At 30.6% G+C, this 20,283-nt stretch overlaps 1 protein-coding gene across 2 annotated transcripts in view; it reads left to right on the forward strand.

Moving 5' to 3' along the window:
• LOC107443360 (cytochrome P450 4V2-like) overlaps window positions 1-10,704 on the forward strand; it is a 38,390-nt gene extending 27,686 nt beyond the window's left edge. For both annotated transcript variants that reach the window (XM_043048419.2, XM_071178341.1), the window contains 5 exons: window positions 2,235-2,414; window positions 4,867-5,037; window positions 6,621-6,687; window positions 8,751-8,930; window positions 10,424-10,704. In XM_043048419.2, the coding sequence (XP_042904353.1) occupies window positions 2,235-2,414; window positions 4,867-5,037; window positions 6,621-6,687; window positions 8,751-8,930; window positions 10,424-10,584 (759 nt within the window). In that variant the 3' untranslated portion in view covers window positions 10,585-10,704. The remainder of the gene's footprint in view (window positions 1-2,234; window positions 2,415-4,866; window positions 5,038-6,620; window positions 6,688-8,750; window positions 8,931-10,423) is intronic.
• The last annotated feature ends 9,579 nt before the right edge of the window (window positions 10,705-20,283 follow it).

A 20,283-nucleotide genomic window follows, 5' to 3' on the forward strand; every position in this document is an offset into this window, starting at 1 on the left:
GATTATAAGCTATAAGAGAACTCTTTTTTTATTATTAGGCTATTTTTTAAGTACATTATGACATTCATCGTCTCTCATTTAATATATTTTTTATACTTTTGGGAGCCTTATTTTGAAAAGCAAAAATACCTGAATCCATAAAAGATAAAATTAGGTAATTGATTTCAAATAATAGCATTTCATTGAATAAAATAGAAGAAAATTTATTCCACAATAAAAAGATAATGTAAGAAATCGTTTTCATAAGAAAACTATAATTCGTTAACATCCCCGAATATTTACATGCATTCTAAAAATTGTCTCCTCTTTTTCAGTTAAATGTCGTTAGCATATTCCCACATTAAAATTTTCAATTATTAAATGAAGAGTTGATATTTATTTAATTGTAATCTTACACTGTCCAGTAACCTCATCACATTCGATTTTGTGCATCAGGAAATATGATTTATGAATGCTGCTTGCTTGTGAGTGGGAAAATGTTCTTGATAAATGGGTGGAAACGGCCTCAGTGTGATGAAAATTAATTCTTAGAAGTGAAAGTTTGTAAATGCGATTAGAAAAAAAAAGTTTGAAAGGTTATAAAAGTTTAAAGAAGACTTAAAAACGAGCAATATTCTGAATTAATGCCCTCAGACAAAATTAAATATAAAACCATCACAACCGTCTTTTAATTTTTGAGAACGATATTGATTTTAATTAAGCTAAATACAGTTGACTTGCTTTTATTTAGTTAATAGGCAAAAAATAGAATAAAAAATGTACTTTGAGTAGATGAAGGATAGATTTTTTCAAAAATATAAAATAGAAGCGGGCAGTTTATTCACCATTCAAATCTAAGTAAAGGCATCACAATTTTAATTAGTAAGGAAATAATAATAATGTAAGCAAAAACATTATTTTAATTAAACTAGAACGAGACATAAATTTGTATAATGTTTAAAATGCTCTTAATTAATCAATTAAAATTATAAAAACTTCATTGGCTTTAGTATACAATTACGTTATAATCAATATAATCAATCCATACTATTTAAATTATTTCTATAACAAGTTATTATTACAGTATCAAGTTAACTAAAAAATTATTTCTACAACAATTTATTATTACTGTATCAAGTTAACAAAAAAATTATTTCTACAAGTTATTATAACTGTATCAAGTTAACTAAAACAATTATTGCTATAACAAATTATTATTACTGTATCAAGTTAACTAAAAAAACTATTACTATAATAAGTTATTATTACTTTATAAAGTTAACTAAAAATTATTTCTATAATAAGTTATTATTACTGTAACAAGTTAACTAAAAAATTATTTCCATAATAAGTTATTATTACTGTATCAAGTTAACAAATTACAAGTTATTATTACTGTATCAAGTTAACTAAAAAATTATTACTATAACAAGTAATTATTACGGTATCAAGTTATCTAAAAAATTATTTCTATTACAAGTTATTATTACTGTATCAAGTTAACTAAAAAAATTATTACTATGACAAGTTATTATTACTGTATCAAATTAACTAAAAAATTATTACTATAATAAGTTATTATTGCTGTATCAAGTTAACTGAAAAATTATTTCTATAACAAGTTATTTTTATTGTATCAAGTTAACTAAAAAATTATTTCTATGACAAGGTATTTTTACTGTATCAAGTTAACTAAACAATTATTTCTGTAACTAGTTATTATTACTGTATCAAGTTAGCTAAAAAATTATTTCTATGACAAGTTATTATTACTGTATCAAGTTAACTAAAAAATCATTACTATAATAAGTTATTCTTATTGTATCAAGTTAACTAAAGAAATTATTACTATAATAAGTTGTTTAGTGATACATATGGAATAAAATACAACTCATATATCTCTTTTATCTCTTCCTTTTTTTCTGCTTAAACATTCTACATTCTAGTGGAACAGCTTTCCTACCATCCCATCTTTGTGATATCGATAACCAAGAGCAAGTTGTAATGCGAATATGTGACTTTTGACTACTGCATGTAAACAAAATCATATACATATTTGTAAATTTACTTTATAAATAATAATGATTAAGTAATCTTAACCATTAAATGAGAAATAGAAAACCAAGCTTTACTGCATTTGTTTTATTTTATTTGCACTCAAGTATTGACAATTTTGTTGTTTTAATTTGTTGTAATTTTCAAAAGAATGTAGTACATGTTATTAGCTTCCATGAACATACGTAGCACTTGTGTAGGTATTGCGGCAAAAGAAGGATATCAACAAGCATCTGAGTGCAAAGATTGACACCAGGAATGGTTTTACTAAAAAGAAGAAACACAAAGCCTTCTTGGATTTGCTACTTGAGTTACACATGGAGGATAAGACATTCACAGAAGAAGATATTTTAGAGGAAGTACTGACATTCTTCATTGCGGTAAGAATGGCATAACAATTAATAATTATTGTTGTGAGTTTCGGTACTTTTTATGTCATATTTGTACTACCGTACACCATATGCCATGTTTCCTTACTTTGACACTTGTTATTGTAGTGTGCCAAAAAAAAAAAAAAGCTTACCACCCTGAATTGAGTTTGATCGGATCTTCATATTGAAGGACTCCATCTTAATGTTTCGAGGGGGGGGGTGATCTAAAATTTGCTAATTAATTAGTGCAGACGAAATTTTGGGGCCGGGATAGCCTGGTCGGTAGGGCGCTGGGCCGGAGAGTTCATGGGTTCGAACCCAGCCGGCCGAAGACTCTCCGTGTAGTAAATGGTGACTGATGCACGTTAAATTTGTCGAGTTGTTAAATTCTTACATGTTCCAATAACAAATCAATACTTCCAGGGGTACTGATTTGGAGATTGATCGTTCTCTGATTCAGGTCGTAATTACGATCTGTGGATGAATGAATGGGTCCGCCCTATAAACGGGTGTGACGTATGGGTGTGGCTGAAGTCGAATTCTTGGCCATAGATGGCGCCACTGTAAAACAAGAACAATGGCACCCCTCTGCCTCAACAGGCATTCTATGAGAGAGAGAGAGAGAGAGAGAGAGACGATATTTTAAGTTACGAAACCAGACACAAAAACGTTCCTTCTCTAAAAAAACATGACTTTTTTTTCGACGAATTTGGATTTCAAACACCCTAAATATAGAGGATAGCCGCAATTTGGGAAATATGATTCCTATAGTTTGATCAGGCGAGCTTTTTCCCTTTAATGTTAATTTTGTTTTTCGCGTATTTCCCCATATTTCGAGAACTTTTTAAGCGAACAGAAAAATCTTTTCACGCAATTATAAAATTTGTTTATCCAAAGATAATTCCATGCAAAAAAAAAACATTTTAGTAAAATTTATAATTTTTTTAATTATTTAATTAATTACAGTCGTAAACGATTGAATTGTAAGGTCTATAAATTTTTACATAATTTTTGTATACCTTACAATTCAAAATTTTTTCAATTATTACTGAATAAATAATGAAAAATAGTAAATATTTAATAAAATTTATTTTTTGCATGGATATATTTTTGGATAAACGAATTTTGTATGCACCAGCAATTTTTCAATTCTCTTGAAAAGTTTTCGACATATGGCGAAATACGCAAAAAGTAAAATTAACATTAAGGTGATCAAATTTTCGATCGCTCTCCTGATCAAAATATGGGGATCGTATTTCCTATACGAATCTGTCGAATCTGTTTATTCAGAGAAAGTACGTTTGTGCGTCTGATTGCGTAGCTTAAAATATCGCCTGCATGAATTAAGTAGGTCACACCCTCGAAGTATTAAGATTGAGTCCTAGAACGTGAACATCAGATCATTCTTTTCAGGTTCGTTTCTATTTTAGCACTGTATCATGGTTCTTATGTAATGTTAAAGTTGGGTTTCTTATTATGTCATAAGCCTAAGACAAAATCTGGAAGACAAATGTGTCAGGAATTCGCGATGTTTTTTTAAAAACATAGTAAAAACTATATATTAAAAAGTACTGTCACGAAATGTAGCAATAAACCAGCTCATACGAAAAAGAAATCGACCATAATCATCCATAACAATGATAATTCGCTTGCAATCGTATAAATACACAGATAATTCGTATTAATACACAGATTAAATACGCGAGTTTTGAAATATTAGTAATTATATATTGCAATATCATGACTATTATCGGTCAACGATAATAATAAAATACGACAATATCATGGTCAATATAGAATAGAGAACAGTAAATATGGAATACTTTATTTAATTTTTTAACTGTCGTTGAACAGCAGACCCAATTTTGAGTTTACGACTATTCATATTCAACTCCGTAGCGTTGCATTTTTGAACTAAATTCAGAAGACAAGGGAACTCCTGGATTAAGTATTTAGAAAAATTTCCCATTATGAAGGACTTTTTGATGGAACGTGGTTTGAGTTACATGGAGAGGTACACCACGAAAACTTCCTTAGGTAATCCTGACCACAGGGGGACTCTAACCCAGAATCCATCAACCACAAAGGATATTTTACTTCAGCACTGTGGTTGGTGTGGGCAGGGTGCGGAATTCGTAGCGACCAGTCATCACTGGGATTCGAGGAAGGCGAGCGCTCTATCCCCCGCGCAACCATGACTAAATATGGAATATAATATATCAAATATTAATAATAATAATATACGATGCTATCCTGTGTACTGATAAGGAAATGGGTTTAAAAAATATTGCCAATAAAAGAAATAATTAAATTTAATTTTACTTGAAAAATATCCCAATGTATGAACATTTCCTTATTGAAATTCTGTTATGCTATTGTGGACTAAATTTCTTATCTGCATTTCCAGAAGAAAGACTATTTCAATAAACTGTAACAATCTTTGTTTATTTTTACAATTTAGGGTTTTGATACAACAGGTTCTGCCCTTAGTTATACTTTGTACTGTATTGGATTGTATGAAGACGTGCAGAGAAATATTCACGAAGAACTAGACACTATATTTGGACAGGCAGACAGGGATGTAACTCAAAGCGATCTCAAAGCTATGAAATATCTTGAATGCACCATCAAGGTAACTCAAACACTTATTCAGTTCTTTTTTCAAATCATAAGTTTTATTAATTACACAGGATGTTCCGTAACCAGTGGCCTTAATGTATACATTTTTTAGAACCCTTATCAAAAATAAAACAAAAAAAGTATGTGTCACCACCTAGCTAATCTGCTCATTAAACTGTGTGATTCCTTAAACTTCGGAAATTTGTTTTTCTTATTATTATCAACTAATTTGTAGATTTTTTGCTTGGCTTGATTCTTTACAGAAAATTAAATAAAGGATATTATGTTAATTACCTTAATTGTAATAGTATTTTAAAACGTTTTATTCTTTGAATTATACTTCTTAAAATGTTTGATGATTAATTTTTTCAACTAATGTATCGATTATCATGTTTGATTTTTTAGATAGCGAAAAATAAATAATCAATTTAAGCGTACTGCACCTTGCTGTTATTTCAAGCAAAGGTCTTATTTTCACTTTAAAGAGTGCCTATTAATAAGGGATGAAACAATTTTTTTGGCACTTTAACGGAACACCCTAGTTAATTTGCAAATTAGCTAGGCAATCCGAACACAGAAAAATATTCCAAATTCAAATCACGGTATGAAGTACCGGTACTTTGGGGGCATTATCCTTAAAAATCAATTTTTATCGTAAATATTATACTGTGATTTTTACAATTATATTTATTTAATTAGTGTGAATCAGTTATCTTAAGGTAATTAATACTTTAAAAACTATTATATATGTGATTTTTTTTGTTCCGTAACATGCTTCGATAAAAATGGATTTTACGATTAAAAGTACCGGAATCCTGGTGCCGGTACTTTTTATTGTAATTTGATCGGAAATTTTTACAGTGTACTATTTTTGAAACTATAATAGTTAACACGCCTAATATGTTAATTCTATTACATGATAATAAACTGAATTTTTAAGTAGGTAAGTAGGTACTTTTTTTACGTCACACTAGAGCTGCGCAATGGGCTATTGTTGACTGTCTGGGAAACATCCCTGAGGATGATCAGGGTTGTTTCCTTGACAGTCTCCAATAGCCCATTGTTAAGTAAAGAATTTTTAAGTAAAATTAAAATCATATTATGTGATAAAATTGCTAACTAAACAAAATCGTGTAAAGGAAATATATTTCGAACTATAAACAATTTAGTTAAATTTTTATCCGGTATTTTTCACAGTATGAATAATTCGAAGGTAACATTTACATACTGAGGGTCACAGAAGTGAATATTTAAGAAACGATAAAACAAAAACGATATCAAAATGCGACGAATCACTTCTGAGATAGTCGAAACGGAAAATATCAAATCCTGTTTGATTGCCGCGATAAACCCAATTTTTTCAACATTGTCACTTAGAGCCTTGATGCAGTAAGCTCTTCAATTCGATATCATTCTCTTTGGTGATATTTACCAACTCTGTCCTTCATTATTAGTTTCTAATTTACTGGATACAAATATTTTCTGTGAAAAACGTGCGTTTCTTTTAGTTGCTTACTCTCATTTTCTCTTTAATTGCCTTTATCACTTTTGTCATTAAATAATTTTTAATACATTTTATAACGTTATTTTTCTTAGGAAACCCTCAGATTATATCCTTCTGTTCCTTATTTCTCGAGATGCGCTTCGAAGACATTCAAAATTCGTAAGTTGAGTTAATTTACTGAAACTTTTTTGAATATCTCAAAATTAAATTATCTAAATCAAATCAAATTGTTGTAAAATCTATTAAAATAAATTTTACAACAAAAAAATAATAGTTATTGTTACATTAAGATTAAGAAGTACCGCTATAAAATGAAATGAAAGCATTAAATAAAGTTATAATGTAATGTTCAATTTTTAGCCAAAAAAATATTTTGTGCACTAAAATGTATCTTCTTTAGCAGCAGTAAAAATAGTTCTGATTTATTTTAGCGTTATTAGAGGTTTTTTCTAGTGGCCAGTAGGTAGTTGACCATTAGTTTCCAATTTGTCTTCTTATTGCTGATAAATTCCAGCAAAGCTTTGTTTTTTTTTCCAAGGAAGAAACAGATCAATAATTTAACCATGGCAGATAAAGATAAACTTGACTAACTATACATAGAACTACTGCTTATATTAGACTGGACTGTCGCATAAGTAATGCTTTTCTGCTAGGTTAGTAGCGGTCTATGTAAATAAGGATTAAAGCTGTCTGCTTCGCTATGTAATCAGTTCTGGTTATATTTGGGAAAAATCAGTTTATGAAACGAGATATTTGTTTTAAATTATAAAGTAGGTTTAATACGTCCAAAAATAATCAGCATCTTGCAATTTAGGAAAATTTAAAACTTAAATTATTAATGTTTTCATGAGTTAAAGATATTTATAATAATCCCCTATGTTTCCTCATTCTTATTGTAATAGCTGTTGTCTGCGGCTTTGCACGCATGGAGGTATTTAGATTTCAAATTTAACTATTTTCAAGAGTTGTCCGTGATATTGCTATAGCACTCTATGTATTGAATTTTTGTAAAAATTTAAAATCCGTCCGGCAGTCACTTAATCACACAAAAAACGTTAGACACAATGTATTGCGTATGTTTTTTTTTATAGTTTTGTTTAAATTAGTTCTATTTCAGTTAAAACATCCTTCTCTGTCCAATTTATTGCTAATTACTATTCTGCGAAATAGTTGTTTAATTTTTTTTTGTGTGTGATTTAGTGACTCCCGGGAAGTTTTTAAATTATTGCAATAATTCATTATATAGAAAATTTTGACAATTGTTGTTACGTCAGCATAATATAATTTTTTACAGAAATCCTAAAACTACAAAGTGTTTTATCACCAAAGCTTAAATCCAATTAAAGCTTTAAGCCATTTTAAAGCTTTAATCCAATTATATATATAAAATTCTTGCTGAATATGAAGTTTAAAAAAGTATATACTTTAAGGGTCACATGTTCGAAATAAAAAAGAACAAAAGTTGGAACGAATCATTGCTTAATAAGCCGAGATTGGACTCATCAAATCCTGTTTGATTGCTGAAGGAATTTGATGGATAGCATTCTTTATCAGGTTATAGAATTGGTTTTGGTATAACCACTCTCGTTACATCAGTTTTAATTCGTTGTATTTCGATAGTGTTTTTACTTTATCCTCAATTGAGTACTAAGTTGAGATTCCTATGTTGACTACTTTTTTTTAGTTCAGTTTTGATAAGGATTGGTTAAAAAAGTATAAAGGGTGTTCATTACGGGACACGTTGTATGAAAAAAGGCCTTTCTTAATTTTAATAAAAGGACTTTTTTTGTTAATTCTGAATATAAATATGTATGGTGGTTGAGGAAATTTAAATAATATGATAAAATAGAATCAAAACTTGAGTTTTTTGGTGAGAGTGGGAGCTAAAAAAATAGATTTTAAGTTATGTTAAGGACTCAGTGACATATCTGGGTGAACAATTCTTGACTAAATTTTCCAGAAATTAAAAGATTTGGTGACGTCACCCAAATAAAATCAGAACAACGACTATGAATTCGGGGAACTGTTCTATTTGATTGAAGACTTGAAGTTCAATTAGAAAAAAATTAAAAACAAAATTGTATTTCAAATCTACTCAAAGTTTAAGCGATTAACGCACAATGTGCGATTTAAAATTTGCTTAAAAATGCCAAATCTGATAATTGAATGTCTTGTAAACTGTTTCATGGTTTTAAAAAAAACCTATCCAAAAATTATTTTAGTGGATTGCGTAATTCCCAAAGGAAGCTCTTTAGTGATCTTTCCACACGTAGTACACAGGGATCCAGACGTATATCCTGATCCAGAAAAGTTCATGCCAGAAAGATTCTTTCCAGAGAATTGCGCTCAAAGACATCCATTTTCGTATTTACCTTTTTCTGCTGGTCCAAGAAACTGCATTGGTAAATATTGCATTGCATTCCATAACTTCTCTAAGATTTATGAACAAATGCAAAAGCAGAACTAAAGCTCTAAGATTTATCTGCCATTAAAATGAATGGTTTCCGCAACATTATATGCAACTGCAATCATTCTTTCAGTTGGAGGGAGTGGGGCAATATAATGATAAGCCAACTTTCAAATTGTTCGAAGGATTACATTTGATAAAATACAAAAATTTCTTTATAGACAATTGCATTTTATTTTTTACTGTGCAGTGGAATAAATTCTCAAAACTCATGTAAAATACCTATCTGAAAAAAAATGCTAAGGAATGTTTTGATGAAAAAATGTAACCTGTGGAAAAAGTATAGTTCATTATTGTCTCAAGCTCTCTCAAATTAAAAGACATTGGGTTGATAATTCCTAGATATGAAGTAATGCATTCCCTCAAAAGCCCTTTGTAGGGTAGGGAAGTCATGTAGGGTAAGGCTTTCCGATTTTGTAACTAATGACACGATTGCTGCGGCAATGTGGTCAGTATTGCACACAAGCCGCATTTACTCATCAATCTGAAGTTGGGTGAGCATCAAGCTACCACTGCGAATCAAACCCCAGTTCTTCACATTGACATTTCTGTCTTAAAATTTCCTATGAGTAATATGTTATAATGTTATCTGTTTTATATTGTTAGTGCATGAATTGTTATTATATGAATAATATTGTTAAATGTTATAGATAAGGATTTTTTTTTTAGAATAGGTGAAAAAACTGAATATTTTTTTTTCTTCATCTACAAATAAAACTACAATAGTTGCCAAACACCGATAAATAGATGGACTTGAATTAGAAAAATCGTGCAACATTATCTTACAATATATTAAAAGCATTTTTCTAGCTAATTCACATAGTTTTTTCCAAATTTTATTTATTTTTAGCAAAAAATTTTGAATTAATGAAATAAATAAATAAATATAAAAATAAAATAAAATAAATAAATAAATAAATGAAATGAAATAAAATAAATGAATTAATAACATAAAATAAAATAAAACAAGTTACTTAATAAAATGAAATAAAATAAAATAAATTAATGAAATAAAATAAATTAATAAAATAAAACAAATTAATAAAATAAATAAAATAAGTAAATTAACTAAAATAATTAAATAGAATAAATAAAATAAATAAGTGAATAAAGCAATTGAAATCAACTTTTATTTTCTCGTTTATTTGGTTGTAATTCCATTCGGTCGTAATTTTATAATAACATGCCTGCTGACTATGGATTTAAATAATAACTTTTATCATATTTTTTTTAAATCTTAAACCCAAGGTCGTTATTGAGCATTAATGGACATGCTTTGACAAAAAGAAATGTAAACTTTGTCTCACTCTTTTCATCTCTGTCTTGTGACGTCTTTGCTTGTGTTATAAATAAAGTAATGTTTTGCTTATAGCATATATATTGAACCTGTTATGCTATAATCAACCGTGTATGAAAATCTATTTTCAGGTCAAAAGTTTGGATTGATGGAAGTTAAGACAATACTGGCGAATATTTTAAGAAGATTTTCAGTCAAATCTTTAGATGAACGAGATAAAATTCTAGGAATTTCGAGTATTGGAGATAAATCTTCAGAACCCCTACGAATGCAGTTTTTCCCTCGAGTGTGATTGTAAGGGTGAAAATCGTTGAAAAAAAGTATTGTGGAGAGTATTCTGATTAACATCGAATTGTTTAAAGATGTATTGTTGTGTTAACTATAAAGAAATAGAATTTATTATGTATTTAAACAGTTTGATTTAATATTTTTTTTTGTTTGCAATGAAAAAATAGAAACCAAATATTCGTTAATAAAGACAGCGGAAGTACAGACTAGCTATGCAACACATATAAGAGACAAAGATTCGATCTGAAGTGTCATATTTGCGATAAATGGGTCAACCGGAGTTATTTTGTCCAATTTTGCACTGAGACAATCTAATTACACTTAGAAAAAAAGTATGATCAAAATTACCAGAATATGGTAAAGCTTATCAAGTTTTTGGATTGTCTCAGTGNATATATATATAAAGATTAACAAAGAAACCTAAGAGAAAACAATACATTTTATTTACTGCGCATAATCTACAAGTACATAGAATCTAAAAAATAAGTTAAAAATACAACATGTAATCACGCGTTTCCATAATGACATTAATTTGATTAACATATTTAGTCTGTGTTTTAAACATTTTGAGAATTTTCAAAACAATGGATGTCATATTATGATAAACTCCATAATGTGTGTTTCGAAATAGTTGTATAACATCTAAAATATTTAATTTTGTCACAAACATACAAAATCTTCATGAAAGTTTGCGCTAAAATCTCCAGATATAATATTTGAGACAAATGGATATTTTCACATTACCAGAAGATGTGGATGATACAACATGATGTTCGAATTTAGGGTTTCGAAATCTAGGTTAGAAAAAATATTTAAAAAGAGATTTCCACAGATATGAAACATGCCTATAAGCTTTTACCCGAAGCACACTTAATCATGCAATAAATATAAACATTAATAACTATGCAAATATGTGATCAAATGAAATTACAAAATAAAATAGAGTGAAAATTGACAAATTTTAAATTTCTTCTCAAATTAAGTAGAATATAAATATTAAAATTTGAACATTCAAATTCAAAATGGCTTATTTCTTACATATTGTTTACAGCCCCTTTTACGTGTATTTTTATATTGCATTGTTCCTTAAACAGTGCTATAAACTAAGTCTGATACAATAAAAGGGAGAAATAGAAGAGAGTTTTGTGTCCTTGATGAAAGAAATGACCATGATTGGCAGATATGGGTAATAATATGAATTTTCCATAATTTTTTAAAAAGAAAAGAAAAAAATAATTCGTTATGAATTCCGCTTTTGAGCTTTGCATTCTTTTTCTTTTAAATGCGGTGTTATATACAATACACCAAGCATGAGTGCTAAGATATGCTTTAAAAACACACCTATTTGTTAGGAAATATCTAGAGAAATTTATTCTAACCATAAAGTATCATTTTTATTATATAATTTTTTTTTGGAATTTTGTAAAACATAAATTCTCTAATCAGAATTTCATTTTTGAAATTTAAATAAAGCCTAGAAACTTATTTGTTTTTGTCCATTAGAATTTAAAGAAAAACGCAAGACCTTTTCTTTCCATTCCTCTCTGTAACTTTTTTCAACTTTTGATGAACTTTTAGATTAGTTAGCAAGTAAAAGGAAAACTTTTCTATCAATGGGGAAAAGAAATTATTTCTCTGAATAAACCCATAGAGAAAAGAGGACGAATTGAAAAACTAAACCTAATTGGGTTTTGCGATGTTCCATAAAAGCTTTATTAAACGACTAGAAGTAGCTAACGAAACTGAATTTTTGTCATTTTTTGCAGTTAATGTACTGATTGGCGGATTATTAATTAAATTTAAATAAATGGATAGATATTATTCTATTTATGAACGCATGAATAGATATATCTTATTTTCTATGAATGGGTGTGAATGATATATTAAATTCTATGAATGCATATATCATATTCCTTTATTTAAAGTTAAAACATTTTGTAAATAAAAATACATACACTTTAGAAAAAATTTTCCTAACACCAAAATTGGTGGGAACTACTTTACACCAAAGTAGTGCTCCATTATACTAATCCTCAAGGTTGTTCTTGGTGCTGTGAAACACCTAAATTGGTGGGAGCTACATTACACCAAAGTAGTGTTCCAATATAATAATCCTCAAGGTTGTTCTTGGTGCTGTGAAACACCTAAATTGGTGGGAGCTACTTTATGCCAAAGTAGTGTTCCACTATACTAATCCTCAAGGTTGCTTCTGGTGCTGTGAAACACCTACATTCGTGGGAGCTACTTTATACCAAAGTAGTGTTCCACTATACTAATCCCCAAGGTTGTTCCTGGTGCTGTGAAGCACCTAAATTGGTGGGAGCTACTTTACACCAAAGTAGTGTTCCACTATACTAATCCCCAAGATTGTTCCTGGTGTTGTGAAACTCCTAAATTGGTGGGAGCAACTTTATACCAAAGTAGTGTTCCACTGTACTAATCCCCAAGGTTGTTCTTGGTACTGTAAATGTACCTAGAATGTTCTTTTATATTACTTGGTGTAAAATAGCCACCACCAACCACAATGCTTATTATTTAGTAGCACGAAAATGTATAATTACAGTAAGATATGATACACATAAGAATCAGTAAAGTTATTTTTACGAGACAATATAAAGTAAGAATCAGAAATTTAGGTTGGATAAATACACTTATAGGATACCTGCAAGTGACGTAGTGTGGGTATCTCGATCCTGATTGGTTGTTGAAACTTGGCATTAGAAAACTGTTCTTTCCATTCTATTTCGAGTAAGCCAAGCCCTTCAAGTATCATTTCTCTTAAGTGACAATTATAAATTCCTTCCCAAAGATTATTTTTTAAAAATGTCAATCCTTTCACTGTATATTTACATAGAGACTCAACACAAAGACAGGTACGAAGTCACGTGGAACATAAACAAACTAATTATGCATTGATGTTGCCAGGTACTCAAAACAAAAATGTATTACGGTTACAATAAAATACATAAATAAATAATAAATCTAAGTAAAGTGGAAGAAGTAGACGTGAAAGAATTATATTTCAACTAATTCGTTGTGCGATACGGCTCTGTTATAACTTATAACTAACTAACTAACTCAGTGGCGCGACAGCCCATTAAGAGGGCCAAGGCCGACTGTGCCCATCTCAGTTTTCTTGACCCTGGGCTCTGAGGTGCAGGAGCATATGTTCCGGTCAGGTGGTCAGCCGAACGCGGAACCCCCAGTGTTAGTTCCCAAGCATGCTTGGTACTCATTTTATCGACCCACTGAAGGGATGAAAGGCTGAGTCGGCCTTGCCCGGCCCAAGGATCGAACCAAGGACCTGTGGCACGGCAGCGCGAAGGGCTACCACTCAGCCACCGGGCGTCGTTATAACTTATACTTAATTAATATTCTAAAACTTATCTAGAGAGAAACTTAGCTCGCCTCTAATACTTCATTTTGCTGATAAAGATTTGCTGGCACTGACGTCATATGCGTGGTTATGGGAGATCTTCTTGATGTGCAAGTACCTAATTCTTAAAATTTTAAAGCCAAAACGTGGAGTTTTCGTAAGCAAAATTATTTAATGTATTTTGCAAGCCGTGCTATCTCGGCATAAACTTTTTGGATTTTCGGTGTTTCGAACTTTCACACAAGCTTTAAATTATATAAAAACACTCGATTTGGTGTTGGCTTGAAAAAAAAGGTCCTTCATATAACTTTTAGAGTTGTTCCACATCAAAGTCGGAGAACATTTCACCACTGTTTCTACAGTATAGAAATAGAATCAAATCGCCTGTATTTGATTGATCACACTGAATATGCAGTATTATAATAAAAACCAATAAATGAATGTTATCATACTTTGTTTAGAAGTAAATAAATAGAGGAAATGTAAAAAAAAAAGCAAACGTTTCAAAATATCCCTTTATCAAACAGTCAGATTTTCACGTTCTAAAAATGAATTTTTATGATTCGAGGGGTAAATATGACAACTTGCTGATGAGAGCGGTGATAGCTCAAGGGTTACAGCCTACGCTTTCTGATGAGGTAAGCTGGGTTGGAATTCCATTGATGGCTGGTTGAACGAATTCCACCCCGGCTTGCACCGACCACAGTGTTGACGTAAAATATCCTCAGTGGTAGACGGATCATGGGTCAGAGTCCCCTTACCGTTAGGCTAACCCAGGGAGGTTCTCGTGATCTTCCTCTCCCCGTAACGCAAATGCGGGTTAGTTCCATCAAAAAGTCCTAAATGAAGGCAAATTTCTCCCAATACTTGATCCAGGAGTTCCCTTGTCTTTCGGACTGGGTTCAAAATTACATGGCTACGGAGTTGAACATTAGTAGTCGTAAACCCAAAATTAGATCGGCAGTTCAACAATGGTTATAAAAAAATTGTTGATGTTGACAATTTAATCCCTTGCCGTCAGGCTAACCATGGGAGGTTCTCGTGGTCTTAATCTCCATGTAACTTACATGCGGGTAAGTTCCATCGAAAAATCACGAAAGTAAATTTCTCCCAATACTTGAACCAGTAGTTCCCTTGTCTTCTTGACTGGGTCCAAAATTACATAGCTGCGGAGTTGAACATTGGTAGTCGTAAACCCAAAATTGGGTGGGTTGTTCAACTACTGTTATTTGTTGATGATGACTCTTAACTAATTAGCCCATTTAAGCTGTGCCTCTCGGCTTCTTAAAATGTCATCTTAGTATGCAAAAATAACGGTCATTAAATTAAAAGTTACTTAACGAACTGCATTCTTTGGGAAAAAATGCTAAGAGCAACAAATGTCTGAAAGTTAAATCTCATCCTAATAAATGTAAGCATTTCGAACGAGATAAAAACAGACTTTTCTGAACAACGCATCCAAGACCTTTTAAGCAGCATCTTAAACACTTTCTTGCGTTAATATCTTGAGAGAGTAAAGGTGTTGCCATCTTAAAATACCTAATGAAAGAGCTTCTTGTGAAATTCAAGATGTAAGGAGTTTATCAGAAAGGAAGATAACTTGCGAGTTTCGGAAAGCGCCGAGTCAATATTATTTGATGCATGCTAAGCATTAGCGATGAATGAATAGATAGCTGTTTTGATCAAGATAAGTGCAATCTCTAATATATATATATCTACAGAAAGCAGCGTTAAGTATATATGAGCTTACAATATCTATAAATGTATTATCTATCAAATTAGAATATACATGTTAGAGTCTGAAAATTCGCCATTAAAAAATCAATTGCAAATTTTTATAATTAATTATACGTTTTACTTTATTTTTTCTCGATAATTACGGTTTTTATCCCCTTAAAGAAAATAATACTAAGCAATAGCGATTATGAATAGATACCGTGAAAGTTGCTTCAATGAAGAAGTTGTCAAAATTTTTTAATTATATAAAGCGGCCTAAAGAGATATTAACTACAATATCTATCAATATTTTCGACCTAACTCATATATTCATGTTAAGTACAGTCTGGGAGTTTTGCAATTATTTATTAATTGTTTTTTTTTTTAACAAAACACATAAATATATCGTTAGTTTTGATAATTCCACTTGTTTTTAAATTTATTTGAAATCGTTTTAAATAAAAATAGAAATACTGTACACATTAATTGCTTTTCTTAAGCAAATTGCAGCTATGTTTAACTTTTATAATCTTAACTTTCTGATTATACATTATATACTGAATTTTTTCAGTGAAAGTTCATTAATAATTTAATGTTTAATAAATAACTTAAAGGTATCGCTACTCTATTAAAAGGTATTTTTACATAGTACAAGTTTAGACACAAGTTTTAAATCTCCCAAAGCTTAGCAAATAATATTTTTCATTCGGAATTTTTCATATTCCTTGTTTTATTTTCTTGATTTGAAGAAAAGTATGTGTCAATTTAATTGATTTGCTTAAAGTACAATTTTATAGCCATGGCTTTGTTATTTTAAGTAACTAAAAGATTAAATTTAAAAAATCTGTATTTTTGAGAAAGTGTTTAACATTGCACCAATACTGTGCATGCAATTGTATATGCTGCTTTAAAGTATCGTGATAAAATTACCACATACCATTGAGCAATGTTTTATTATTAATTTTTGCTAATTATTAATTCTTAATTCTATCAAAGTAATTATCAAAGTTCTGTGCTTTTTGGTGCTCCCTTAGAGCCAGAAAATGGTAAGTTTTTACCACAATTTGATAGTTTTGACCATATTTTAATTCTCACTGCAAGGTTAAAATAAATTTTAATTAAATTAAGAAATTTTTATTCCTCCTGATTGTATTATTTGCACTATTTTTCACCTAGGACCATGTTATAACTTTATAATGTTGAAACTTTATAATGTTAAAAGTTATTTCATAATAAGTATTCTTTATTAGTATTACAGTAAGTAATTTCTTTCCTTTATTTTTTAAATTAATGTACAAATTTATTATAAAGAAAATTTTATTAATAAAAAATTAGGATCAAATTAATGCAACGCTAATTATTAAAATTTCGTGATGCTTAATAAATTAATTTCGTGATGCTTTTCGGAAGAAAAAAAATCATATATATTTTTTAAAATTGTTTATGCATATATGATTGTTTGGATTTATTGAAATAATTTTCGTGGGAAAAATGTATTTTCCGTGATATTTTCTTCGCAAGAAGAATTTTTCCTTTCGCACACTTTTCGAAAATTAATTCTTCTTTATCATCTAATTCTTCTCTCTTGTTTTATTATCCACTCTTCTTGTTGTCTGTAAATTTTAATTACATTAAAAGGTTTTTATTCTTCCTGATTGTACTATCCCCACTATTCTTAACCTAGGACCATGTTAAGACTTTAAAATGTTAAAAGTTATTTCGTAATAAGTATAATTTCTTTCCTTTTTTTGTTTTTTAAATTATTGTACAATATTATTATGAACATTTTATTAATGAAAAATTGGAATGAAGCTCATGTAACACTAAATATTAAACTTTTGCGATGCTTTTTAGAAAAAAACATGTATTTTTTAAAATTGTTTTATTGTTTATACACATATGATTGTTTGGATTTATTGAGATAAGTTTCTTGGGAAAAAATACATTACCCAAGAATATTTTCTTCGCAAGAATCATTTCTCCTTTGGCCCACTTTTCGAAAACTAATTCTTCTTCATCCTTTAATTCCCCTCACTTGTTTCATTATCCAGTGTTCTTGCCGTCTGATATGAATGACATCGTGTAGCAAATACTAAGATATCGAGAATTCCGATATAGTTTTACAAAGAATCCAATTTCCAACACCAAAGGTTTTATCACCTTTCACTTTTAAGAGCTAAAGCATGATATAGTTGTCTAGAGTAGTTTTTTAGAAAACTCTTGGAAAATGTTTTTAAATAAATGCTTAAGAAACTTGTGAATTAAAGCTTATTATTATTTTCCACAAAAATATTTTATTTTCAACTTTATCCATAAATTTGAATTGAATTGTTTTAAGAATCAAAATTCGTCAAATATATTCAGTAAACATTTATTTATTTTACAAATGCCAGTCCACTGGCTATCATGCCATTTAACTACGGGATCTCCAATACTTTTTCACTCGACGTATCAAGTCCCTCAAGGCAGGGCATTGGTCCAGATGGGATGCAGACCCAATTACACTGAGATGACTTGACCATGTTAAAATGAAGCAAATAGGCCCTGAACAGCCGCGATGACTCAGGGAATAGAGCATTCGCCTTCCAATGAGGTGAGCAGGGTTCGCCAGCAATGTCTGGTGTATACGAATTCCACATCCGGCTTGCATCGACCACAGTGCTGACGTGAAATATCCTCAGTGGTAGACGAATCATGGGTTAGAGTCCCCTTGCTGTAAGGCTAACCGTGGAAGGTTCTCGTGGTCTTCCTCACCATGTAACGCAAATACGGGTGAGTTCTATAAAAAAAAAATCTCCACGAAGACAAATTTCGTTTAATACTTGATCCAGGAATTCGCTTGTCTTCTGTATAAGGTTCAAAATTACAAGGCTACGTAGTTGCACATTAGTAGTCGTAAACCCAAAAATTGGGTCAAGCGTTCAACGACGGTTATAAAATAAAATAAAATAGGTCCGGAGATAGTCATGGCTAGTCAAAAGTTTTAAATTCGCCACAGCAGAGGTGAGTCCGGAACATGGATTCTTCACAGACCCTTCACCTCCTCACAGAGAAAGCTCCAGTTCTTCTCCCTAAAGGAAATTGAGATTGCCGTGTGAAATGATTGCTTGAATATTCACTTAATCTCTAATTCGGTAGAGTGAAATGACAATGGCAATTCAGTAAGAAAATCTGTATTTTCGTTTCCCTGTAGCCCGCAGTGTGAGGGTACCCACTGGAAAGCAATTCTACGTTTTGTGCTCCTTAAAAGATCTCTGCCTATCTGGGCACGGGAGTTCTTTAGCTCTTGTTTACCACAAAGGGCCTGTACAGCAGAGACCAGCACTTCGCAGTAATAATTAAGAACTGGTTGTGTATACATTTTGTAAGTTGGGTTCAACACCTCCCTGCTGCATCCCCTTTTGACTCCAGATAATATTTTAATGATATTGAGTCTTTTTTTCAGCTTTCTGGATGACATGTTCACCACGTTTGTTCCGATTTCGCTTACTATCAAAGCAACAATATTTACAATACAATATTTAGAAATTTGAAAAATTGCTGCTTTTCAAACTGATCCCCCCGAACACAAGATCCCGAATGAAAGGTTGGCTATTTAAGGTAAAGAATTGACCTAAAATCTTATAGAGATTGACTGGCATATTGTTTTTGGAACACCAGTCATCGAGCCCTTCCGGGATAAAATTCTAAATAGCATTCAGTCGGGATTGTTTCTTTTTTAAGCACTGTATCATAAGCGAATGAGGCCGCAATTAACCCAAGTTAATTTTTTAAGGACATGGAGTCCTTTTTCAGCTTACTGGAAGACATGCTCAACATGTTTGTTCCAATTTATCGAACCATCAAAGGCGCAGTCAAGATAATTTGAAAAATCGCTGCTTTTCAAACTGGTCCCTCTGAACACAAGACTCTGAATAAAAGGTTGTCAATTTAAAGTAAAGAATCGACCTGAAGTCTTATCGAGATTGATCGACATATTGTTTTTGGAACACCAGTCTTCAAGCCTTTCCGGGATAGAATTCAAAATGGCATTCAGTCGGGATTGTTTCCTTGTTAAGCACTATATCACAAGCGAATAAGGCTTCATTTGACCCAAGTTAATTTTTTAAGGATACGGAGTCCTTTTTCATCTTACTGGATGTCTTCTTCTTCAACTTGTTTATTCAGTAAACACGACATTAACATTAACAGAGATGTTTAGATATTTTATCTACTTACTATTACTTAAAAGAAATAAGAGTTTTGACCAATGACCTTTCACCTCCTTTATATAGTTTTCTATCTTCTTTCTTTTCTTCCTTTTGCATCCAATTGATTATAGTCCTATTTGATCAGCTTGCATATATTTGTAATACTGTTAAAGTTTAGAGCAGAATAGCCGATTCCGGCCTTTGTATTATTCATTGTGCATTTAACCCAACTCAACTCAAAAGCTAATCTATAAATTAGTTTAAATTCAAAAACATTGATCGAATCTAAAGCAAATCCTTTAACTAGTCCTTTACTTTTTCTCATAAATAGAAAGCAACGCGATAGTAGTCGATAATTACTCTTCATTATAAATTTTTTTATGTATTTTACAAAAATTAAACCCGCTTAATGCAAGAATTA

The sequence above is a fragment of the Parasteatoda tepidariorum genome, chromosome 3, assembly GCF_043381705.1.
Source record: "Parasteatoda tepidariorum isolate YZ-2023 chromosome 3, CAS_Ptep_4.0, whole genome shotgun sequence".
Lineage (NCBI taxonomy): Eukaryota > Metazoa > Arthropoda > Arachnida > Araneae > Theridiidae > Parasteatoda > Parasteatoda tepidariorum.